Source organism: Phalangium opilio, unplaced genomic scaffold (genome assembly GCF_054372755.1).
Source record: "Phalangium opilio isolate 3A_F unplaced genomic scaffold, DU_Popi_V2 ptg000024l_1, whole genome shotgun sequence".
Classification (NCBI taxonomy): domain Eukaryota; kingdom Metazoa; phylum Arthropoda; class Arachnida; order Opiliones; family Phalangiidae; genus Phalangium; species Phalangium opilio.
The window spans coordinates 1,727,079-1,752,047 of NW_028324155.1; the positions used below are offsets into that span (position 1 = coordinate 1,727,079).

The 24,969-nt window shown below is 39.2% G+C and overlaps 3 protein-coding genes and 1 long non-coding RNA gene across 14 annotated transcripts; 1 reads left to right on the top strand and 3 right to left on the bottom strand.

Annotated features, from left to right (window-relative positions):
• Nucleotides 1-1,707: 1,707 nt before the first annotated feature.
• On the bottom strand, nt 1,708-4,071 carry LOC149692075 (uncharacterized). Its single transcript, XM_089867745.1, has 2 exons — nt 3,256-4,071; nt 1,708-2,683 (listed from the first exon to the last, which is right to left on the bottom strand). The coding sequence occupies exons 1-2, from the start codon at nt 3,692-3,694 to the stop codon at nt 2,187-2,189; spliced, it is 936 nt and encodes a 311-aa protein (XP_089723871.1). The 5' UTR covers nt 3,695-4,071; the 3' UTR covers nt 1,708-2,186.
• A 214-nt stretch (nt 4,072-4,285) lies between these two features.
• Nucleotides 4,286-12,420, bottom strand: LOC149692076 (3'-5' RNA helicase YTHDC2-like). Of its 2 annotated transcripts, none has more exons than XM_089867738.1 (16): nt 12,280-12,420; nt 12,121-12,211; nt 11,842-12,035; nt 11,311-11,780; nt 11,085-11,241; nt 10,963-11,017; nt 10,368-10,560; nt 10,171-10,303; nt 9,043-9,581; nt 8,872-8,952; nt 8,082-8,556; nt 7,640-8,018; nt 6,840-7,582; nt 6,488-6,756; nt 5,136-5,372; nt 4,286-4,829 (listed from the first exon to the last, which is right to left on the bottom strand). In XM_089867738.1, the coding sequence occupies exons 1-16, from the start codon at nt 12,377-12,379 to the stop codon at nt 4,668-4,670; spliced, it is 4,278 nt and encodes a 1,425-aa protein (XP_089723864.1). In that variant the 5' UTR covers nt 12,380-12,420; the 3' UTR covers nt 4,286-4,667. The 2 variants fall into 2 exon arrangements, with proteins under 2 accessions (XP_089723864.1, XP_089723863.1); XM_089867737.1 differs by having other exon boundaries at nt 6,825-7,582.
• On the top strand, nt 5,075-14,208 carry LOC149692077 (uncharacterized). 10 transcript variants are annotated; one of them, XR_016382614.1, is made up of 10 exons: nt 5,075-5,192; nt 5,919-6,112; nt 10,038-10,314; nt 10,376-11,792; nt 11,872-12,045; nt 12,134-12,234; nt 12,314-12,841; nt 12,903-13,105; nt 13,192-13,296; nt 13,362-14,208. It is a non-coding gene; the product is annotated as an uncharacterized LOC149692077 (long non-coding RNA). The 10 variants fall into 10 exon arrangements; XR_016382610.1 differs by having other exon boundaries at nt 12,903-13,296; XR_016382616.1 differs by lacking the exon at nt 13,192-13,296.
• A 5,398-nt stretch (nt 14,209-19,606) lies between these two features.
• On the bottom strand, nt 19,607-24,202 carry LOC149692078 (uncharacterized). The gene has a single exon (XM_089867528.1). The coding sequence runs from the start codon at nt 24,200-24,202 to the stop codon at nt 19,607-19,609; it is 4,596 nt and encodes a 1,531-aa protein (XP_089723654.1).
• Nucleotides 24,203-24,969: the final 767 nt, after the last annotated feature.

A 24,969-nucleotide genomic window follows, 5' to 3' on the forward strand; every position in this document is an offset into this window, starting at 1 on the left:
AACGTGTGAACGACACCAAGGTGCGTGGTTTATTCCATCCAAAGAAAAATTTATAGTTTGCCTTAAGTTACCATGGTTTTCTTCCTTTACGCAAGAAGGTTAAGCTAATCTCATCAGATAATCTTGTCAATTGATTAGTGTGTTTATAATAAAACTTGCTTTCCGTTGGTCTCATTATACCAAAGATCAAATAGAATGGACAAACACGTGCCCCATTCCCAAGATACCTATAGATAGAAGCTTGTATCATATTTATTTATTGAAATCAACGTGGCCCGAACGAAGAAAGTGTATACTAAAGTACTCAGACACTTCTGGACTCAGAGAGGATTCATTTCTATGGTCACTCCTATAATTTCCAATTTTTTCTCGCGTTCAATTCCTTCTTCTACCGTGACGCTTGCCCTTAAACCATATCAAAGAGACAGCTAGAGACTGGTAGGATAAGCGCAACCAATTTCTGCGAGGCGGTTTTATTATAGAGCAAATACACTTTAACGTCCTGAACGAATTAAGTTTTCCAAACGTAATTCGATCGCGTCGTATCGTATAAATAAATGAATATTAGAGAAAAATCTCTTCAACCAAAAATTGGGAAAACGGCTGGAAAGGAATAGCGAAGCGATGTAATTAATTTTCTAAGTGATATCAGAAGGGGATAATAGAAGAAGGATGACACTCTGTATCCTCTTAATACTTTAGTTATGTAACGTCATTCTTCCCAGGCTCACCCTTTTAGTTTGCTTTCCCGCTCATCAAACTCCAGATGGGCATCGCACCGTAAGGTGAATTCTATAATTGTTTGGCCCTAAATCCCCAGCAATCAACCCACAAACCTCGTCTTGGGGTGGGACAAAACTCCACAAGCGCGTCTTGCCAAATAGTTAAACGCTAATAGAGTAATAATGAGGGAACTATTTATTGCGTATGTGATTCGGTTTAGTAACCTTGCTCCAAATGTTCCGATGTTGGGAAGAATGACGTTACACTTACCCCGCTTTGTGGAATACTTCTCTCGAAGAGAAGTATTATATACTTCTGGTGATATCGACCCGAATTTGGTACGGAGGGAGCTAAACCTTTCGGAGAATTATTGAAGTATGGAGCTAATAATATCTGAACGGTGGACGAAAATAGGCGGGTAATATTAACGGGAATTAATCAATGTATCTTTGGGAATACTTGGAACTGGGAGAAAAGGGTCGAGATACATTACGCGTAGCTGTTTTCAATCGGTTATAACGAAACAAATTAGTTTTGCTGGCTTAAGGTGTCCTCGAACATTAGGAATAAAGCCTGCCTTAGCCACCTTAGATTTAACGAGCGTCCCACCCTTTAATTAGCAACTGGGCGGCTTCCAAGAATTTACCACCTTCCTTCCCGATCTAAGTTAAGTCGTCTATGCTGCGTTATTTTCCCATGATGTATTTACTCCATTACTAATTTCAAATTTCCCACCAAGCAAAAACTGGAATTTCATTGGATGTTCAAGAAAGGGAATATCATGCGTAAATAGGAGTGTGTTAAACGTGTTTGTGTAGATTCGTTTTATAAATCCAAATACACTTTCTTTGAAAAATATGCACTTTATTTGCGTTATCTTATTTTGTTTTTGTACAATGCATCTTTCCAAATTTACTTGCAGAGAAAACAACACACAGGCGAAAGGCCGCCATTGTGGGGTTTACTTTGGTTCAGGAACTAATATATAATGGTTTATTTTATTCTGAAAATTTCTCCATCAAAAAATAGATAGAAAATAAAAGAAAGAGATTGAGAATCTTAATTTTAAATAATATTTTATTAAGAAATTTTAATGTAAATAAACATCACTTCATAAAAAAATTGTTAAACAAATCCAAAAGTAAAATTTAATAACGTAAACCAAAAGATAAATAAAATATATTTAAAATTCTCAATAGGATGGGATGTACTTTTTGAAAGTCTAGGAAGAACAAAATCACTGTAAAAAATGTAAAACACATTGTTTTTTATTGTCTTCCAAGCCACTCAAAGAATATCTTATATTTTTGGTAAGTAATTACCTTAGGAATCAATTTAATTTGTTAAAATTCGCAAATTACAATTTAGTAAGCCATTAAATAAAGATACAAATTTGAAAGTAACTGGTTTTAGTTGGAAGATGAGTAAAATATTCATTTTTGTATTTTCATCCTTTCAAGTTTTCATTGACAAGTTAGAAAAAATATTTCTTGAATTTGAGCCTTCTCCAAAATTAATCTATCAACAGTTTTCTCCAATTCTCTGACAGCATTAGGTGTAGAGTCTCCTTTTAATTCTTGTTGAGCCATAATGATGTTAGATATGTCCATGACAACTCCCAATACGGCAAACACTTTTTTACCCATCATTTTTGCACCAGCTCCAGCAGCTTGAGTTGTCACTTCTTTAGCAGTTGTTCGAAAAATTGCTTGATAAACCCTTGTTCCTTTTATAAAAGCGGATAACTTCTGATAGAGGCTGACAGTTTTCTGCGCATTTTCCAACACAACTTCCATTTGTTTCAAAGATCTTACATAATCAGTAAGGCTTTTTCCAAATCTAATCCCGTAATAAGCCGTTTCAATGTAGCCTTTGGCTTTTCTAGTTTCTTTTTGGTCTCTAATGATTATATCAAAGCACTGGATACGATATAAATATTGACCAATGGACTTTAATAATCCTGAAACAATTATATCTTTAATTGTAAGAATGATTTACTAATAGACACCTTTCTTAAAGGGAGGGTGAAGTAGAAAATCAAGTGATTTTTTATCGATTCTTCTACTAATTATAAGACCAGTCTGCATAGTGAAACATTCAGGAAATACAGATTCCGAATGATTTTAAAATTCAAATTAGGTTCAGATTTTAAGGATAATTTTAAACAAGGACTGCCGACCAATCGCGTAACGCCCTGCCTTTTTATTAACAAAATTATCGTGGCACGCTCCATGTCTAGCGCCATGATTATCAGGTCGCGCGCGAATTTTATCAAATCTCGTGATAAATTTCATTCAACACGTAACATGCCACGAGAATTTTGTTAAATGGAAGGCAGGGCGTTACGCGATTGGTCGGCAGTCCTTGTTTAAAATGATCCTTAAAATCTGAACCTAATTTGAATTTTAAAATCAGTCGGAAGTATTTCCTGAATGTTTGACTATGCAGACTAGTCTTATATTTAGTAGAAGAATCGATAAAAAATCACTTGATTTTCTACTTCATCCTCCCTTTAATGAGAATCAAACTCACTGTCCAAACATTCTGCATCTGATTTAATGTCCTCTTCACATTTTTTTAACAATTTATGTGACTTTATTGCTTCACCAGCAGATGCAGAAACCTGGCCAACTGATCCAATTGCAGAGACAACTCCACCAAATGCCATAAGAGGAAGACTAACAGCGGAAGTTGCAAAGAGACCACCAACCAATACAATACCCCCAACTAAAGACACTTGACTGGTTGACAATGTTGCTTTGTTGCATTTTCTTCGCGCTACTTTTAGTTCGTCGCAAGTGCTGAGCAAACGTCGTATCAAGACGTTTCTATTTTCAAGCCATTCATTGAATATGTTGCTTATTTCAGTTCTGTTGCCAGAAAGCATGACTAGGTTTTCTCTTAGTTCTTCTCCCATGGCTTGCAAAGATTGCAGCCAAATTTCATCTTCATTCGGTATTATGGACGCCATTATTTTGTACTTTACAGTAACTACTAAGACACCTTTCAGGGGTAAATTTCCCGACTTTCAAACTAAAACTAAAACCATAATAAACGGAAGCCAACCCAACTTGTTTACGTAGTGTCGGCAACTACAGTTGAAAGGTCAGCCTAAACCAAACAAATCACTAACGGCATCTATCCGTCAAAACAGAAACCGCGAAATACAAACTGAAACTTGTGACTGCAGACTTAGAAATAGCACACGTCCACTGGTCCAAAACCAGTTTATTAATTGCTTGGACTAGTTTTTTAATTCAAAAAGTGGGGGTTACTGGTCCTCGGGACCAGTTTATTAATTGCAAATCTATAGGAGAACAAAGCCTTTGACCACCCCGGAGACCAGTTTATTATTTAGGACACCAGGGGGTCACTGGTCCCAAGGACTAGTTTAAAAATTATCCTTATTTCTAAGTCTGCTTGTGAGCGAATCTTGCTTCAGTATTTAAAGCAACTCAAATGACCATAAAAAATTAATGTTTCGTCATCAGATGTCTACCCCTCCCCGGCCATACCCCTAACAGAGTGTTTGATTTAGGCCTAATGGAGAATGAACCAAGTCTCCCATACAATCTCATTTTATTTCCAATATACAACATATTGTGCAAATGTAAACATTGAATAATCCGGAGTTAAAATACTTTAGCTATAACTATACCATGAGAAATGTTTATCACAGCTAAACATGAAAAATTGCACAATTTAGGCTTAGGAAATGCAAATCAATATATTAAAACCAACTTTGGGTTTAAGATGACTAAAAATAACGGAGAAAAAAAAAAGAACAGATTATTCCTAGTTAAATGCGCTTAGGAAATGCAAATCAATATATTAAAAGTAACCAACTATGGTTTTAGATGACTAAAAATAACGGAGAGAAAAAAAAAACAGATTATTTTTTTCAAGAGCTAAACTGACAAACAAATCTAAAGAAGAATACAAAGTTAAATGCGCTCGAATGTAGAAGAGTTCCACTGACTGTATGGAGGATACTGATATGAGCCTGAGAAATCAAGTACAGATGCCGAGTGTGCAGCGTTTCGAGTATTTTGAGAGCCACTCTCGAAACAAGCGCAGACTAGTTCGCCAATACTCGGCTCCAATTCCTTAAAATCAGATATATGCTTAACCGGGGATCAATTTCATGAGTGTACAGCAATTTTGAGGCAAGACTAAAGTGTCAAGATAAAAGTGCAAAAGCCGTTGGAAGGAAAGGAACAAACCAGGACTCAATAAATGGCCCAAACACGACCAACCAGGACCCAAAATTTGGGCTCATATATCTACTTCACCATGATAATTGAAGGAAACAAACACGCAGGATGTTTGACAAAAAGCAACAACCACGTGTTGCGCAGCTAAGTCTAAACCACCACTTAAGAAGCTATTAAAAGCAAATAAAATTTTCGTACCTGTCCATCCCTGCTGACTTGAACCCTACGGTTGTCATTCCAAGGATTTTGAAGATGGTGAGTGCATTGGAACGAGACATTGTTCTTTTTAATCCATTCAATCACGTAGCAATTTCCCAAATTCGGAAGCGTAAACTCTTGGGGTTTTTGGTGAATCGTTTCACGAGTCAAACGCGCGTAACCTTGAAAATGACCACTGCCTTGGGTTGAGAATATCAGAATGACTTCTTTCCCTTCCTAAAATTAGAAAGACAATACGGCGGGCTACTTTTTCAAGGAACGCTATAATATTTTGAAGTGTTTTTATCATTCCGAATAATTAAATAAGACCGTTTTCCTTTAAGCCAAGCTGTATTTCTCGCGACGGAATCATTATTTTAAAATATTAACTAAACTTGTAATGGATTTAACGCGATATAACTGAAGCCACGTGGGCCTCTCATATGGGCCTGACTTCATCGCGTCTTTCAACTTCTCAAGAACAAAAGAAAAATGTATGAGGCGGGAGGAGCGCAATGGTACATGGTCCCGGCAGGGTTGGAAAGTTGTGAGAGACAAAGTTAATATAGAGGTACCAAAAGTTGTCAAATCCTACTTGTTCTCATACATCGTTGTCTACTGAGGTATGTAATGTATTTCACAGTTATGATGTAAATTTTGTTTTTATCATTCCAAATAATTAAATATCGGCGTTTTCCTTTCACCCAAGCTTTGTTTCACGCGACTGGATCATTATTTTAAAATATTAACTAAACTTGTAATGGATTTAACACGATATAACAGAAGCCACGTGGGCCTCTCATATGGGCCTGACTTCATCGCGTCTTTCAACAGGAACAAAAGAAATGTAGGAGGCGGGAGGAGCGCAATGGTACATGGTCCCATCAGGGGTTGGAAAGTTGTGGGAGACAAAGTTAATATAGAGGTATCAAAAGACGCCAAATCCTACTTGTTCTCATACATCGTTGTCTACTGAGGTATGTAATGTATTTCACAGTTATGATGTAGGCCTAAATTTTGTTTTAATCATTCCAAATAATTAAATATCGGCGTTTTCCTTTCACCCAAGCTTTGTTTCACGCGACTGGATCATTATTTTAAAATATTAACTTTAGTTGTAATGGATTTAACGCGATTATAACTAAAGCCACGTGGGTTTCTCCAATGAGAATGGCCACTTTTCAAGAACAAAGGAAAGGCAGGAGGGGGGGGGGAGAAGGAGCGCAACGGTACATGGTCCCGGCGGAACCATAAGAAAGCGAAATCCTACCTCATTTTCCATTTCCACAATTTTTCCCTCCATAAGTAGTTAATACGATTATAAGCCATTTAAGAAAAAAATCTTCACTTACAGCCAGAGCCCATTGCAATTTCTTTTCAGTTGAAAGAGTGAAAGCCCATATATTTTGAGACCAAGATAATTCCACCATCTTTGAGTTATTAGCTTTGATAATGAAAAACCTCTTTGATGATGAAGATGCTGGAAGAATTCTTTCGCGCGAGAGGACAGTATTATTTTTGGCGGGACTGGTACAAGGAGTTAATGAACCACTGCAAGTTCCACTGGCACCGGAATTTACTGAAGATGTGTCTGACCGATCATCTAAACTTTTGGAATGTTCTACCCCAAAAATATTATAACATTTTACATTGTTTTTTATTCTTGTTCGTTAACTTATTTCTTATTACTTTTATCTTGTTTACTTTTCCTGGGTGAACCTCGGGACCCTTTACTACCAAAATAATTCATCTGACTCCCTTCTTCCGACTCATTTCCCTCCATACTCAAGAGGGAAAAACGATTAAAAACTTGATTGGCACTAGCGGAAGGACTACTAGCTTCCGTTTCTTGGGGTCCCAAGCTAACGGGAGGGCAATAATCTGTGGACATTGGCCGTGGTCTTTGACCTATTCCGACTGGTTGTTGAATTCCAGCTGATTGTTCTTCAGCGGCTAAAACGCCAGCAATGGCTCTAATAACCGCTTCATCCACTTGAGACCATGGTTTGGATGGGGCGTGCATGCGACGCAAGAAAAGAGCGTGCCATTTTTGGCGAAGTTGTAGAGCCAACCTCCCCACTTCTGGCTCAACTCTAAATGAGATCCATTCATCCAGTTTCAGCATTGACTTGTGGACTTCCTCCTTTTCTTCACTTTCACTATCACTGTCTTCAGCGTATCCTTCAGCATTTTCTACATCAGGTTCATGCAGGGCATCTAATGGTAACCTAGCTGGCCCTCCAAATATGGCAACTGTTATTGGAGTGACTAGAGTACAAGTGCGAGCGCTCGCGAATCTTCCGCAACGCGTCATTTCTTCAAAAAGCAACCAATCCGATGGCAGGGATGAAACAATTTTAGAGTGAGTTTCACTCAACGTGTGTTTGGCAGAAGAGATGGGTTTATTGAGGACTGAAGAGTTGTGAAATCTAACTTTGGTTTCTTTCCTATGTTCCAAAATTAATTATAACAGAATTAATCGCGATTAACTTGAGTAATCTTACTGAGTAATTAGCTGCTTTCTTTCCCTATCAACACGGATTAGATTTGGATACGTTCCAGCACAAAGAGCGGCTTTAACTATGGACCAATTTTCAGAATTGGAGTTCAGGTCTCTGATATCCCCTCCTCCACGAGCTCGAACAAATCCAGAGGCTCGAAGTTGTCCCAACAACTGAGTTCTCATTCCCACAATCATTTCCATGGTTGAAGATGAGAGGAAGTGCTTCTCGCAAAAGTTTTTCTCATGGCCATCACTTCTCGCTTTTTGCCAAGCTTGAAACGCTCTAAGAAGAGCCATGTGGTCACTGTACGTATCTGCAGCTAGTTTCCTCTTGACCATCATTTGCTGTTGCTTTTGAGATGGATGAGAGGGAAGGATGACTTTTGAGGAAGGAAGGAAATTTCATTAAAATGAATGAATGACCACCGTTTCTGATAACTTACAAGGATCTTTATAAGATAGGGCACTAACAATGGTCAAAATAGGGTCCAAACATTTCAAAACAACAGAGTAAAGAACCATCTTTGCATAGTGAGGGTCAATTGGCAGATCAAGTAGATGAAGACCCATTTCCGTCAATTCTTCCCAAGGATCTAAAGCGTCTATTGTCTTCAAAAGAGTAACGGCATTCCGAGTGACCATGAAGGGTGGTGGGTCAGCGGCTCGGGCCAAAAAGTCGGCAATGGGTATATTGGGTGGGGCTAATAACTTGGCTTGAAGACAAAGCTCGTGAATAGATACCCTAAGTATCTCTGGTACTTGATAAGGTTCAAAACTGGCAAAACGAATTCTACTGAAAAGGTGGAAGCAAGTGCCAGGTTTACATCGACCAGCGCGTCCTCGTCTTTGTATGGCACTGGCCCTGGATATCCACGTTGATTTCAAAGTGGTAACTCCCGTGATGGAATCAAATGATTTCTGAGAGCAAATTTGAGGTTAAGTTTTATCAGTCCTAACAAAAACGGATTTATGGGATAAGAACGTCGGATCGTAGCTTTAGCCTCTAGTACCATCCTCGCATACTTTATTAAGAAACTTCGTCTGCTTATATTTTGACTCCACCCACAAATTCGATCTCTAGAAGTAGCTATATACAGAATTTGTGGGTGGAGTCAAAATATAAGCAGACGAAGTTTCTCAATAAAGTATGCGAGGATGGGGAGTGAATTCGCTAACTCCGACGTTCTTATCCCATAAATCCGTTTTTGGTCCTAAATTAAAAACCTAACGTACTTCTTTGACTTTCCCAGAATCAATAACAAATGAAACGTCATTAATTGTAACACTAGTCTCTGCTATGTTTGTGGATAAGATCTAAAGGGTTAAAAATATATTGGCCCTTGATGTTGTTAATTGTTTCGTTTACCAACCAATCAATGTCAATCAAAAAAATAAATGATTTACAATTTTTCTGGTCCCATATGGAGCGGGTTTAAAAATTCGTTTTTGATCCAGACATTGCATGTTTGAATGTAGTGTGTAAACCACAAATCGACTGTTGTCTCGAAAATGTTTATCATCAGACAAGATTTTGTCCCTCATTTTAACAATATCATCATAGCCGGGTAAAAATATCAAAATGGCCCCTTCTTCCTTGGAGTTTTGAATTTTGTACAGAATTGATAAAATCAGATCATGATCCACATTCTCATCATCAAAACTTCTTTGATATATTTCAAGTAACTCCTTATCCTCATCACTAATTTCAACTTCTTGGGATGATAAATCACCGGTAGCGCTATCTTTACTGGTTGAGCAAGAAAGTAGTTCCATAATGTCATTTTGATTGAAACGATTTGCCCAATCATAGGCACTCCAATTATTAGAGGCTTTTAGATTAGGGTTGGCACCCAAGGTTAGAAGTTGATCTACGGCTTCAATTTTACCCCTTCCAGCAGCAACCATTAAAGCTGAAGCTGATGTTTCACTGTGCTGGTAATCAACTAGGGTCAAGAAAACAATTTTTTTAACCCCTAATTGTTTAGATGGGTTATATCATAAGAAAATAATATATATAGCTCCCTATAAGTATGAAACGTAGTACATTTTCATACTACAGCATTTGTTCCCGAATTTGACGCGCTTACGCTTTTACGCCCCCTTGGGAGAAGTTTTGGTACTAATAGTAAAAGGGGAAGAAACCGAGGTGTCCAAAAAGCATTTGGGCCCGCCCCTAGAGACACAAGATACTCCTTACCTCGTACCAGTGTAGGCCCTAGCCTCGGTCGTCATAATCTCGCGCCATCTATTAATTTATTATGATAATTTTTACACGCACTTAATCAGTTATAATTATCATAATAATAACTTCTAGACCTTTAACTATTTAATTAAAACACAAAATTTGAAAATTTTCTAAACAAATATTTCATCTTTTTAACGCCAAAAACTCTTACTAGGTGGCATTAGAAACTGTTTAGTGGAAGAAAATGCTGTTTAAATGGCTTAAATGGATGGAGGGTTTCATACTTATAGGGAGCTATATATTATTTTCTTATGGTTATATAAAGTATGAAGCGAACAGTAAAACACCTAAAGTTCTCTCCATCAGTAAGAAATTCAACAAATGTTGAAAAGATTCATCAGTTCCTTTAACCCAAGCATTTTGAAGTAGATAATCTAGTTCAGCTGTTAATTTTGGATCAATGTCTGCCAGATCAAAGTCCTTTGGCAAATGTAATTCCAATTAGAATTTTTTAACTAGAGTTAACAAATTATTATGTATGTACTTTCTTAGGTGAACCTGGAAGATAATCCTCGCCTAAGCCAAGATTTGAATCTTTATCTTTTGTAGAACTAGCACAAGCTTCCCCCGATCCATCCATGGATTGAAAACACCAAGAAGCCAAATTCTTTCTTTGTACTAATGAGTTGCGTCTCTCTTTTTTATAGTTAACCATGGCTTTAGTCATGTATCCAGTGCTATTTTAAATTTTGTTTCAATATAACTCCATTTATCTTGGAAGTAATTTAGTGCGGAGCCTCCGAAATGAACTAGGCCCATGCGTGTCGCGAAACGAGAATATTTTTTTAACCAATTTAGTTCGCCGTGTTTTCCCGCTTGGGGGCGCTTACACGGCCGTAAAATAAACAAAGTTCAACCCCATGACCCTGTCGACTACTTAAGTATTTGGGCCAAGGTCGCGGATTGTAAGTATACGTTTATATACGTTTACTGAATTGTTTAATTGAAATAATTTATTTTGTTGTCATCAATACAATCTAATATTTTCCTTAACAAACTGGATATTTCCCCACATAAAATTTGACATGCATGGGCCTAGTTCATTTCGGAGGCTCCGTTTAGTGTCATCTGATTTCTACCTTTTTAAGACATCCTCCAAGTAAAATACTTCAACAGGATGAATTTTACCAGGGACTAAAGGGTCATGTTTAAGTTTATATTTTGACTGCAGTCTCTCAAAATAACCTAATCTTTCTTTTACCTTCTATAACGGGGCAACCACCAAAGTACTTTACAAATAATTGAACATCTAAAGTAGCTGACATAAGGACAAGCTTCAAATTACGAAATTTGAGAAGCAAATCTCTTAAAACCACAAGAAGAAAATCACTAAATCTGTCCCTTTCATGCAGTTCATCCTAATTGGTTTAATTGAACTAAATTTAACACTTGCAAATGACTTTTAAAACATAATTAATAAAAATTACCACAATTATATGGGTCACTGTAGCCAAAGCAGCGTCACCACCCATTAAAGTTCTAAGTAAAACTCCATGAGTACAGAATGTAAGGATGGTTTTGGGTGAGATACGACTCTCCAGTCTGATCTGATAACCAATAGTAAGTCCCAGTTTTTCATCTCTTTCAGCAGCTACCCTCTCAGCAACAGAAATGGCTGCTAATCTTCTAGGTTGGGTACAAATGATCCTACAAGCCTGACTGCCTAAATGACACTGTTCCAGAATAAATTGCGGGATCTGAGTTGTCTTGCCACATCCAGTTTCACCCATGACAATCACAACTTGATTTTGAGCCATGGTTTGAAGGATATTATCTCTATATGGCCATATTGGTAATGATTGTCTAGAATACTGGTATTCACTGGCATCTCCGTGCCAAGGAGGAACTAGTGGTATTCCATTGCTTAACCTTCCTGTAGTTCTGTTTACATCGCGACCTACATTGCCATGTATTTAAAATTTATGGTAATAATAGGTTTTATCTCGTGCAAAACTTACACTCTTGTCCTAAGAGCCGGTCTCTTTCAGTGGGTGGAAGTAACTCTTGCTTTTCCTTAGCATTAACCGCGTGTCTTTGTAGCAAATTAAGGGCGTGCTGCTGTGATGCTCGGCAAAAGCCAAACACAGCATCCGCTTGCACAATAGTAGAGCCTTCATTTTTATAAACAGTTACATAACGATTTGAGCGACTCCTGTCAAAAGGTCATTCAACCCAGTTTAAGCCTTTGCCACTGAAAAACGTTCTTATTTCGCCTTTCGCTTGAAAAATTTCCTTACCCACGACTTTTAGATTTTAGACCGAGTGAAATGCAGTAATTGTGAACAAAAGCTCTTTCCACTGCCGTGAAAGATGATGGAAACTCAAATTCTAAACGTAACAAACAAAATCAAGTAAAGGCTCTTACTAGTTACAAAGGCTTAACTAGTCTTTTTTACCTTTTTGATCTTCGCATTGCATAAAATTCTTTAGAGCTAACACAACTGCAATTCTCACCGATTCACCGACACAAATTGATCTTTTATTTTTCTTTGTCATTTTGAATTGAAAGATATTTATACCATTTTTAAATCAAAAATAATAACTTCTCAAAGTAGTAAAACCATACACCCGCCATTAAAATCAGTAATACTGTCGTCTGCCACAGAAGCAGTGTGATCTTCTCCTCCGTTGGCAGGGCCGGAAATAAGGAAAATTTCTTATAGGACATGTGTCCAGTGACCCCCTATTTGACTGGAAAATTTATAGGACATAGTCCACTGGAGTGTGCAAATTAGTGTCGCACCTGCATAGTCAAGCTATCAAAACTTCGGAAAATTTATTGGTCAAACTGTCCAGTTACCCCCTTAGTTTTTAAAAAAATTATGGGACATTTTAAAATTTTATTGGACAATGTCCAGTGTCCTGTGCTTATTTCCGGCCCTGTGGACCGTTGGCCGTGGGATTAGCAATGACTGGTGCTCCAAATAAATCCGGGAAAGCTGATTCTTGCATATAAAAGTAATGAACCTGAAATTGACTATAATATCACTGTTTTGTTCTTATAAAGGCTGAATTCAAGGAAGTGCTTTAGAGCCTGAAAAATCCACAAATTTACTTGCATCATGGCCCACTGATCTACAGTTAACATCAAAAAAAAAAAAAAAAAAAACTCAAAGATTTTGGCGGAAAATCCCGCTTCATCGGAGCAGTTTCAAATTTAACCTATATATTCCTATAATTTTGTTATTCTTCATCATCCACACTCTCTCATCCAAGCATCAGGTACGTGTCTACTTTACCAGGGATTTACTTTGAGATTGCTTGGCTTTTAATTGCGCTATTCAATTTCTGCAAAACTCACTTGACAGACCATATCATGTACTTTAATTATCTGGCATTAGATTTCACCCAAGTGAAAGTTAAAATTTCTGCTACTGAAAATACCCGCATTCTTACCAAACCTTCTTTACAAGGTGTTTCCTTTGCCCTTTCTTGGCTTCTAATTACGCTATTGAATTTCTCTAATCCGACTTGATAGAAAATCCCTCCAGTCTATATGTATAGAACATAATGTCTACTTTAATTATCCGTCTTTGGATTTCACCTTAATGAAATATTTGATACCAAAAACATTGAAATTCGTCTGAAACCCCGATAAGAAGAAACACATTTTGAAAGGCTCTTATGTTCTATTAACTTGTCATATTTGTTAGGACGCTTGTGTCAGTTTCAGTATGTTTTATCGGGATTTTCATCCGTCTCGTTACCACGAAAGCCTTTTTCTGTTGAGAGGAGACAAAAAGAGGGATATAAAAGTTATAGATGAGGTTCGGGTTTTATAGTTCGGGAATCGGGGATGTAGGAAACTGTTGACTTTTCAACCACGGTTATCGATCTTCCGTCAAAATATAGCTCGTCACCCTTTACACCCTGCTAAATGTATCTGACAGGGATCTAAGTTGAAAACGTTGCTACAAAATATTTGCGAATTTTTGGTGAACCATTTGATTCCCACGAGACGGTCTCCTCCTATTCAAGTTCATTTTACCTATTTCTTTCACCCGATAAACCACTCATCCGCGTGTTTCCCTCCCTCGTCATCTTAATGCGGATGTTAAAAGCAGAGAAATCAATGAATAGGGATTTTGACCGAAATTTTATACATGTATTACGATTCGAAAGAAAAATAATATTTCGAGCAAGTTTCTTTTTTCCTAATTATTTCTAAGCAGTATTACGCACGGTTTACTCGGTATCCATGGCAACCTTTTCGCGATCCTCTTAATATTTCGCCAATTCGTACAAGAAAGACTTAGCTTTGTACACTTTATACCATTTTCCGCTTCTGGGTCTTGTTAGTTCCGCGAAAAACTAATCTTATTAACTTATTAAGACCTTAAGACCAAGTAATTTTTTTATTTCGTTATGAAGAAGTTAATTAAATTGGAAACAACTGCAAAAAGTGTAAATGTTTTTATAGTATATTCTGAAGTAAGAAATGAATATGTAGTCTATGAAGGTAGAACTGATTTTTTCTTTATTCGGAAAAACATCGGGATGTCAACTTCCAGGGGTAAATGTAATAATGTATTTCCTACCGGCCCCTGTAAAACTTTTACCCGCAATACACTTGTGTATGCTATATAATTTTTTAATTCATTTATTCCTTAATTTTATACAAATTTTTATAGATTTTGGGATCATTTTAAATCAAAACCCACGTTCTAAATTTATTAACAATACACATTTTAATTTTAAACGTACGTTTTTGGGAATGCGTAGACTATATTAGTTCAGTTGATTAAGAGTGTCATTCTGAATCAATTCTTAGCAAATCAAACCTTGACTATACCTCAGTTCAGGAACCCATTATAAGTTTCTTTTCCTTTTCCCTCGTAAACCTAACTTCTTAATCCGTTTTCACTTTCTTTCCTTATCTTATTGACCAGACCAGAACTTAAGACAAACATGTAGGTTTAGTGGAAGAAAAATCTATCGATTTTGTTTTATGTCGAGCCAAAACAATCTGGCTTCCTTTAAGCCTTATAAAGTTCTAGTTTCTAATTTTGATATTGAGTGTTTAAAAAACCGATGGAGCCCTTGAGTCTCATACTCAAAGGACATCCCCATATCTCTAGTAGAACCAGAGTTATGAGCCTCCAAATTGGGTGTAATGCTATTCCTATGGAGGGTATGTTTATGAACATTTTGCTCAATTACTCGGCCCCTGTTTACTCGATCCCCAAGTTTTAAGTTTAGTTGGGTGGGGGCGAATAGGACTATAACATACTCAAAGGACATCCAAGAATGGATTTATAATCGAAGCTTACGCTTCGTGGATATTCCACTGTAGCCTTCAGTAAGGCATTTTGATTTTAAACACATTTATGTCATAAAAATTCGCGCGCGTGGGGACTGGGGGGCTGATGGCGTAGAAATTGAGGCAAATTTTTTTCTCTCGGCGCGCGTGCGCGCGCGCTTTTCAAAAATTATTTCGCACGCGCAATTCAAAAGTTACTTCGCGCGCGAGATTGAAACACGTCGACTTCCAACCCCCCCCCCCTCTGAATTTGCCTCAAATTCTACGTCACAAACGCTTGTTCCAGGCTGGTACTAGCTCGCGCCATTTCAGACGAGGAATAAATGTTGTGCGCGTTTTAAGGCGAGTGGAATATCCAGGAAGCGTAAGCTTCTATTATAAATCCATGATGTCACCTTGACACAAATGTTCGGATAATTATAAAGGTCTTTACATATCCCAAGCAAAAAAAAAACTTCGCGGTTTCGAACCTGTGGCTTTCCGGGAGTGAGGCGGATGTGATAACCACTGCACTACAGATCTGTTCTTATTTTCGATCGAAAATACAGGGCCAAGTAATTAAGCAAAACGTGAACAAACAAACCCCTCTATAGGAAATGCATTAGACTATACTTTGCAGGCTCGTAACTCTGTGGCTACTAGAGATACGGGGATGTCCTTTGAGTATGTTATAGCCCAATATGTCCCCCATCTAACCATACTAAAGACTTTGGGCTACGACAAACAGTGGCCAAGTAATTAAGAAAAACGTAAACAATCAACCCCTTCATAGGAATTGCATTAGACCCAATTTTGCAGCCTCGTAACTCTGGGTCTAGTAGAGATGCGGGGATGTCCTTTGATTATGTTATAGTTCAATTTGTCCCCCATCCAACCATACTATAAACTTAGGGCTTCGACAAACAGGGGACAAGTAATTAAGCAAAACGTAAACAAACAATCCCTCCATAGGAATTGAATTAGACCCAATTTTGCAGTCTCGTAACTCTGGGTCTAGTAGAGATACGGGGATGTCCTTTGAGTATGTTATAGTTAAATTTGTCCCCCATCCAACCATACTATAAACTTTGGGCTACGACAAACAGAGGCCGAGTACTTAAGCAAAACGTAAAGAAACAAACGCCTCCATAGGAAATGCATTAGACTATACTTTGCAGGCTCGTAACTCTGTGTCTACTAGAGATTCGGGGATGACCTTTGAGCATGTTATAGTCCAATTTGTCCCCCATCCTACTATACCAAAGGTTTGGGGTTGCGTCAAACAGGGGCCGAGAAATTAAGCGAAATATTCTAAAACATGCCATAGAAATAGCGTCACACCCAATTTTAGAGGCTCGTAACTCTGGTTCTACTAGACATAGGGGGATGTCCTTTGAGTATGTTATAGTCCATTTTGTCCCCCATCCAACCATACTAAGAACATAGAGCTACGACAAACAGGGGCCGAGATATTAAGCAAAATGTTCGTCAACGTATGGTATCGTCTCACTTATTGTTATTATGTTTCTTATGATTTTAACACTGAACTTTGTAGGCTCATAACTCTCGTTCTATAAGAGATACGGGGATCTCCTTTGGATATGTTATAGTACTCTTTGCTCCCCATACAAGGATACTTTAAACTTGAGGCTACCTCAATATCGTCATCAACTTATTTTTTGTCTCACTTATTGTTAGAGGGTTACTTTTGATTTTTGAAAATAAACTTTGCAGGCTCGTAACTCTGTTTCTACTAGAGATACGGGGATGTCATTTGAGTATGTTATAGTCCAATTTGTCCCCAACCATCCATCCATACTATAAACTTAGGGCTACGACAAACAGGGGCCAAGTAATTAAGCAAAACGTAAACAAACAATCCCTCCATAGGAATTGCATTAGACCCAATTTTGCAGCCTCGTAACTCTGGGTCTAGTAGAGATACGGGGATGTAAATAATGTGACCGTGACACAAATGTTCGGATAATTATAAAGGTCTTTACATATCCCAAACAAAAAAAAAACTTCGCGGTTTCGAACCTGTGGCTTTCCGGGAGTAAGGCGGATGTGATAACCACTGCACTACAGATATGTTCTTATTTTTGATCGAAAATACAGGTGCAAGTAATTAAGCAAAACGTGAACAAACAAACACCTCTATAGGAAATGCATTAGACCCAATTTTGCAGCCTCGTAACTCTGGGTCTAGTAGAGATACGTTGATGTCCTTTGAGTATGTTATAGTTCAATTTGTCCCCCATCCAACCATACTATAAACTTAGGGCTACGACAAAAAGGGGCCAAGTAATTAAGCAAAACGTAAACAAACAATCCCTCCATAGGAATTGCAATAGACCCAATTTTGCAGCCTCGTAACTCTGGGTGTAGTAGAGATACGGCGATGTCCTTTGAGTATGTTATAGTTCAATTTGTCCCCCATCCAACCATACTATAAACTTTGGGCTACGACAAACAGGGGCCAAGTAATTAAGCAAAACGTAAACAAACAATCCCTCCATAGGAATTGCATTAGACCCAATTTTGCAGCCTCGTAACTCTGGGTCTAGTAGAGATACGGGGATGTAAATAATGTGACCGTGACACAAGTGTTCGGATAATTATATAGGTCTTTACATATCCCAAACAAAAAAAAAACTTCGCGGTTTCGAACCTGTGGCTTTCCGGGAGTAAGGCGGATGTGATAACCACTGCACTACAGATATGTTCTTATTTATGATCGAAAATACAGGGGCTAGTAATTAAGCAAAAAGTGAACAAACAAACCCCTCTATAGGAAATGCATTAGACCCAATTTTGCAGCCTCGTAACTCTGGGTCTAGTAGAGATACGTTGATGTCCTTTGAGTATGTTATAGTTCAATTTGTCCCCCATCCAACCATACTATAAACTTAGGGCTACGACAAACAGGGGCCAAGTAATTAAGCAAAACGTAAACAAACAATCCCTCCATAGGAATTGCAATAGACCCAATTTTGCAGCCTCGTAACTCTGGGTCCAGAAAGAGATACGGGGATGTCCTTTGAGTATGTTATAGTTCAATTTGTCCCTCATCCAACCATACTATAAACTTAGGGCTACGACAAACAGGGGCCAAGTAACTTAGCAAAACGTAAACAAACAACCCCTCCATAGGAAATGCATTTTAGACCCAAATTTGCAGCCTAGTAACTCTGGGTCTAGTAGAGATACGGGGATGTCCTTTGAGTATGTTATAGTACTCTTTGCTCCCCATACAAGGATACTTTAAACTTGAGGCTACCTCAATATCGTCGTCAACTTATTTTTTATCTCACTTATTGTTAGAGGGTTACTTTTGATTTTTGAAAATAAACTTTTCAGGCTCGTAACTCTGTTTCTACTAGAGATACGGGGATATCATTTGAGTATGTTATAGTCCAATTTGTCCCCCATCCAACCATACTATAAACTTAGGGCTACGACAAACAGGGGCCAAGTAATTAAGCAAAACGTAAACAAACAATCCCTCCATAGGAATTGCAATAGACCCAATTTTGCAGCCTCGTAACTCTGGGTCCAGTAGAGATACGGGGATGTCCTTTGAGTATGTTATAGTTCAATTTGTCCCTCATCCAACCATACTATAAACTTAGGGCTACGACAAACAGGGGCCAAGTAACTAAGCAAAACGTAAACAAACAACCCCTCCATAGGAAATGCATTTTAGACCCAACTTTGCAGCCTCGTAACTCTGGGTCTAGTAGAGATACGGGGATGTGCTTTGAGTATGTTATAGTTCAATTTGTCCCCCATCCATCCATACTATAAACTTAGGGCTACAACAAACAGGGGCCAAGAAATTAAGCAAAACGTAAACAAACAATCCCTCCATAGGAATTGCATTAGACCCAATTTTGCAGCCTCGTAACTCTGGGTCTAGTAGAGATACGGGGATGTAAATAATGTGACCGTGACACAAATGTTCGATAATTATAAAGGTCTTTACATATCCCAAACAAAAAAAAAAACTTCGCGGTTTCGAACCTGTGGCTTTCCGGGAGTAAGGCGGATGTGATAACCACTGCACTACAGATATGTTCTTATCTATGATCGAAAATACAGGGGCTAGTAATTAAGCAAAACGTGAACAAACAAACCCCTCTATAGGAAATGCATTGTTGTGTTATTGATTAGGCATTTTCTAGTTAAAAGTAGTTTACTTTATTTAGCTAACTTTACAAGCCCGTGTCATAATAGCGACTGCCGTTTCTTATCGCCTAGTCTTGTCGGCATGATGTATGAGGTCAGAGGTCACATGTTCCTGTTTGTTAGTTTTATCTCTGATAACCTTTGACCCCAATACAACATCCTTTCCTTTCCATTTAGTTATTATTACAATACAACAATACAACATCCTTTCCTTTCCATTTAGTTATTATAATACAACATCTTTTCTTTTCATTTAGGTACTTTAAATATTATATGAGTTTTAAGAAAACTTGGTTTTAAAACGTTGGTGAGAATCTTTGTGGTGGTTTACTCTCTCTTCTTGGACGTTGTTGTAATAATTTTCCATCTGTGGCTTCTTGCATTCCTGGCAATCTATATTGTGAGTTGCCTGGAATTAAACTGCTGATTATTGGTGGTTGAACTCTAGTTTGCGTTTGCTTTATGCTTTGTCTTGGTTCTTGAACACAGTCCTGATTCTGGAATATTCTTTCTCTTTCTTCGTGTTCCTGGTCCAATGTGGCCTTTTGCGAGCACGCTTCTTGGGTTGGCTTTGCAGCTTGTGGTCTTTTTGTCGTGTTGTTCGATTGAGAAATTCCTGCTGATGGCTGTACCCTTATTACAGGGCTGTGTTGAGAAATTTGCCTGTGTTGCTGGTCTGTGTTTGTTAAGGCAATTTTTATAGTTGCAGCATGTTCGTTTGTGGTGTCTTGTGCCTGTGGTTGCGTATTTCTTTGTATTATTCTCTGTTGCTCTGTTGGTTCTGTGTCAGGTCGTAGATGAGCTCTAGTTCTTCGAAAGTCTTGGCCCATGTCGGTTCGTATGTGGTATGAGTCGGGCTCCTGGGCTTTCGCTTTTATTATTGCCTTTTTCCACATTCGTGGAGCCGTCTGGTATCTAACTCTCTGTCCCTCTGTTAGCGGTTGAAGTATAGTTCTGTGTTGGTAATGATTCTTCATGTGTCTGTGCGCTTGATCTAGACTTTGCTTGATTCTTTCCGTTGGATAATGAGGTTTCAGTGATTCGATATTGGTTGTCAGAGGTGTTCGTATGCGACGTCCCATCAACATTTCGGCTGGCGAGAATCCACTCTTCTTTGGAGTGGTTCTGTACTCCATCAAGACGTAATTTAGATCTTTGCCATCTTGCTGTGCTTTGATGTACAAATTTTTTATTGTTTGTATGGCCCTTTCCGACATGCCATTAGACTGTGGATAATGAGGGCTCGACGTGATATGTTGTACATGCCATTGACGAAGAAATGTTTTCATTTGTGTTGAATTAAAGGGAGGTCCATTATCTGATATTAGTTTCTGAGGTGCACCGTGTCTCGCAAATTGAGGGTTCATAAAATCTATTACTTCTTGAGCATTGGTGTATTTTAATTCCTTAGCTTCTATGAATTTAGAGTAGTAGTCTACCATCAATATGATGTGTTTGGTATTAACTTGAAACAGGTCTGTGCCTACTACCTGCCAGGGATGTTGGGGCACTGGGTGAGGCTGTAGTGGCTGTTTCCGATTTGCAGGGTCCCTATTTCGACATGTAGCACAGCTTTGTATGTATTGGGTTAGGTCGGTGATCATATTAGGCCAGAACGCTTCTTGTTTCGCCCTGGCTATCGAGTTATTTATTCCATGATGAGCGCCATGTATTTCTTTGAGGAGCTCCTGTTGTAGTGCCTTGGGTATGACCAACGTCGTTCCTCGATATATCAGTCCATCCACTTCGTGTAGTTCTGTTTGATACTGCCAGAATGGTTGTACTTCCGTTTGGACCTGTTTTCTATGTTGGGGCCATCCTTCCTTTATGTGTTCCTTAACTTGTGATAACGCTGCGTCTTGTTCGGTAGCCGTTACATATGTTTCTTGTCGTACTGGTGCTAGTGTTGTAACTGCATATATGGTTGTGTGCGGTGCATCTAGCGCTTGTGTTTCTATCTTCTGATGTTCTTGTGGGGCCCGCGAGAGTGTATCCGCGACGTATAGTTGACTCCCCGGAACATATACTAACTGGGGGTTGTATCTGAATAGTCTTAGTAGTAAGCGTTGTAGGCGTGGTGAAAGAAGGTGCATCGGCTTCTTGACGATTGCCAAAAGCGGGTGATGGTCAGTTTGAATTGTAACTTGCATACCAGCTATGTAATATTCAAAATGTTCACACGCGTAAACTATAGCGAGCATCTCCTTTTCAATTTGAGCGTATCTGCTCTGTGTTTCTGTAAATGTAGTTGAGGTATATGCTACTGGCTGATTGTTTTGAAGAAATACTGCTCCTACTCCTGTTTGACTTGCATCTGTTGATATGACTTTAGGTAGCTTCGGGTCGTAAAAGCGTAATATGGGAGCTGTTGATATCATTTCCTTCAGTCTATCATAGTGTTTTTGGTGTGTTGCATTCCAATCATAGATCACATCGGCTTTTAGTAGTTCCCTCAAGGGATTTGTGTCTTGTGCGTGTGTTGGAATGAAGCGGCACACGTAGTTCACCATTCCAAGGAATCTTTGAAGTGCCTTTTTGTCTTGTGGTGGTGGCAGTGAGCATATAGCCTCTACTTTCTTAGGATCTACTTGTACACCATGTTTCGTGATGATATGGCCAAGGTAATGGATCCTTTCCACGGCTAATTGCATTTTTCGCGTGCTGAAACGTAGCCCCGTTTCTTTTGCACGTTGTAGGACTTTCCGGAGTATTTCCAAATGTGATTTCATGTCTGAGGTGGCTATCAGGAAATCGTCCGTTGAAATGTGTACGTTAGGAAATTCATGTGTTGGGTAGAGTTCACGCATTTTGTGTTGGAAGACTTCCGTAGCTGTGGCTATACCGTAGGGTAAGCGTTTGAATCGAAATCGTCCTTGTGGAGTGGCGAATGTGCATAATTTTGAACTTGCGTCTGTGAGTGGGATTTGCCAAAATGCGCTTTGTGCGTCTAGCACTGTGAAAATCTTGCATCCCTCCAAATCCGCAAAAATCTCCTGTGTCGTGGGTGTTGGATATGGTTGACGTTTGATCGCGCTGTTGAGATTTCTTGGATCAAGGCAGATTCGCACATCTTGTTTCATTTCTTCGCCTGGTTGCGTAGGCTTCTTCATTGGTTTGGGTACTACTACCATAGCGTGTACCCAATCTGTGGGTTCGTTAATTGGTGTTATAATGCCTAAGTTGATCATCCGTGTCAGTTCGTCATTGGTAGCTTGTCGATAAGCATGTGGTATTTTATGACTGGTGGACACTGATGGCATCGCATTGGGTTTCAGCTGAATGTGGTATTGTCCTGGTAGACGTCCCATTGTGTCAAATACCATATGGTATTGTTTAATTAGGTCAGACGCGTTGGTTGGTGTTGTCGTTGTTGTGTCTATAGCAATAGTGTGTTGTGTTAGTGGTGGCGGTGGTAGTAACGGCGTAGATATTCTGTAGATCAGGCCTAGTTGTTGTGATGAACGAGCGCCCAAAATCGGTGTGCGATTTTCTGTGGTAACGTAGTATGGACATTCTGGAAGGCAAGCCATTCCTGAGGTGCTTGGTAAGTGAGTGACGCCTTCTATCGCGATGGGGTGACCCGAGTATGACGAAACCGTATATAATGATGGTAGTAGTGGTGGTCGATAGGGAAGCGAGTCGTACATTTGACGTGTGATGATGTTAACTTGCGATCCAGTGTCGATTTTGAATGTATGTAATGTGTTATATAAGTAGACTTTTTCATACATTTCGTCAGTGACCAGTGCTTCTTGGGTGAGGTGGTCTGTGGAATCGCATGAAAGGTTTCTCTTGGGTTCTATTTGTTGCGCTTCATCCAATGTGAGTGGGGTCTCTTGTAATGGTTGTAAACTGAGACCATATAAGTACATGGTTGTGTCGTCTTCAAAATAATTTCCAGGGGACTCGTAGTCGATGCTATTGTAGGCGTGTTGTAAAGCAGTGTGGTCGTCTTCATGCCGAAGGTGGCGTGTCTGTGGTAAGGTGGCATGGGGGTATTCGCGTGTGTGAATTTCCGATACTGATCGGCATACTGCTGCCCAATGTCCTTTCTTGTGGCATTTTGCACATGTGGTGCCTCTGGCTGGGCAATATCGGGGGTTGTGGTGCGTGCCACAGTTTGTGCATGAGGATTGTCGTCGCTGTGCATTCTGCTGCATTGTTGGCCTAAATTGAGGCTGGTAGCGAGTTGAAGACTGTTGGATCGATGGTGTTTGGTGCGCATGTACTCCTTCCTGTTGGGTTTGTCGTTGTGGTTGGTGTCCTGTTTGGTAGCTCCTATTTCTATCACGACGACGTTGTATCGCATCGATTGTCGGTGCACTTGATGGTAGGATTTGAGCTTGTGTGGTTGCCATTACTTGTGCTTGTGTGTAGGAGATTTCATGTGCTTTGCACATCGTTATCGCTGTTTCTAGGTCCAGTGCGTTGCCTTTGTTGAGCAGTAAGAGTCGTAACGGATCATCCTTAATGCCTGCAACGATCATCGTGCGAAGGAATGGGTCTTGGAACTTTTCCAGTTCGCATGCCTGAGCTTTCAATTTTAGGTCCGTGTAAAAATCATCAAAGGTTTGGTCTCGTTGTTGCCGCGCTGTGATGAAAGCAAATTGGTGGAATACGTCTGTAGTATACGGAGCATAATACGTATCAAAGGCTTGTAGAATTATTTGCAATGTTCGTGCATCACCAACTTCCGCAATCTCTAGGGTCTTGTAAATTCGTCTGCCGGCTGGGCCGATGATGTGTAAAAATGTTGCGACTTGTGTCGGTATTGTTTCTTTACCCAGTTTTGCTGCAGCTGCGAAGTATTCGAATTCCTCCTTATATTGTTTCCAGGCGGCGGCAGGATCCATTCCGGGTTCAAAAGCTTTAGGACTTATCATAGTTGCCATTGTGGATTGGGCCTTGGTTAGCTTGGGCCTTGGTTATTCTCAGTGCTGCCGTGACTTCGCTTTTTATTATTCCGCTGCTAGAGATTGCTTCAGCTTCTTTGAATTGTGGCGCATCCCACTTCTATCACCATGTTGTGTTATTGATTAGGCATTTTCTAGTTAAAAGTAGTTTACTTTATTTAGCTAACTTTACAAGCCCGTGTCATAATAGCGACTGCCGTTTCTTATCGCCTAGTCTTGTCGGCATGATGTATGAGGTCAGAGGTCACATGTTCCTGTTTGTTAGTTTTATCTCTGATAACCTTTGACCCCAATACAACATCCTTTCCTTTCCATTTAGTTATTATTACAATACAACAATACAACATGCATTAGACCCAATTTTGCAGCCTCGTAACTCTGGGTCTAGTAGAGATACGTTGATGTCCTTTGAGTATGTTATAGTTCAATTTGTCCCTCATCCAACCATACTATAAACTTAGGGCTACGACAAACAGGGGCCAAGTAACTAAGCAAAACGTAAACAAACAACCCCTCCATAGGAAATGCATTTTAGACCCAACTTTGCAGCCTCGTAACTCTGGGTCTAGTAGAGATACGGGGATGTCCTTTGAGTATGTTATAGTTCAATTTGTCCCCCATCCATCCATACTATAAACTTAGGGCTACGACAAACAGGGGCCAAGAAATTAAGCAAAACGTAAACAAACAATCCCTCCATAGGAATTGCATTAGACCCAATTTTGCGGCCTCGTAACTCTGGGTCT

Excerpts from the sequence above, each read along its gene's own strand:
- LOC149692075 (XM_089867745.1), bottom strand. The coding sequence starts at position 3,694 with ATGGCGTCCATAATACCGAATGAAGATGAAATTTGGCTGCAATCTTTG. Across the intron at positions 2,684-3,255 it reads AGATGCAGAATGTTTGGACA|GATTATTAAAGTCCATTGGT; the intron begins GTGAGTTTGATT and ends TAATTGTTTCAG.
- LOC149692076 (XM_089867737.1), bottom strand. The coding sequence starts at position 12,379 with ATGACAAAGAAAAATAAAAGATCAATTTGTGTCGGTGAATCGGTGAGA. Across the intron at positions 11,242-11,310 it reads CAGTGACCCATATAATTGTG|GATGAACTGCATGAAAGGGA; the intron begins GTAATTTTTATT and ends TAAACCAATTAG. Across the intron at positions 11,018-11,084 it reads TGGTTGCCCCGTTATAGAAG|TCCCTGGTAAAATTCATCCT; the intron begins GTAAAAGAAAGA and ends ATGACCCTTTAG.
- LOC149692078 (XM_089867528.1), bottom strand. The coding sequence starts at position 24,202 with ATGGCAACTATGATAAGTCCTAAAGCTTTTGAACCCGGAATGGATCCT.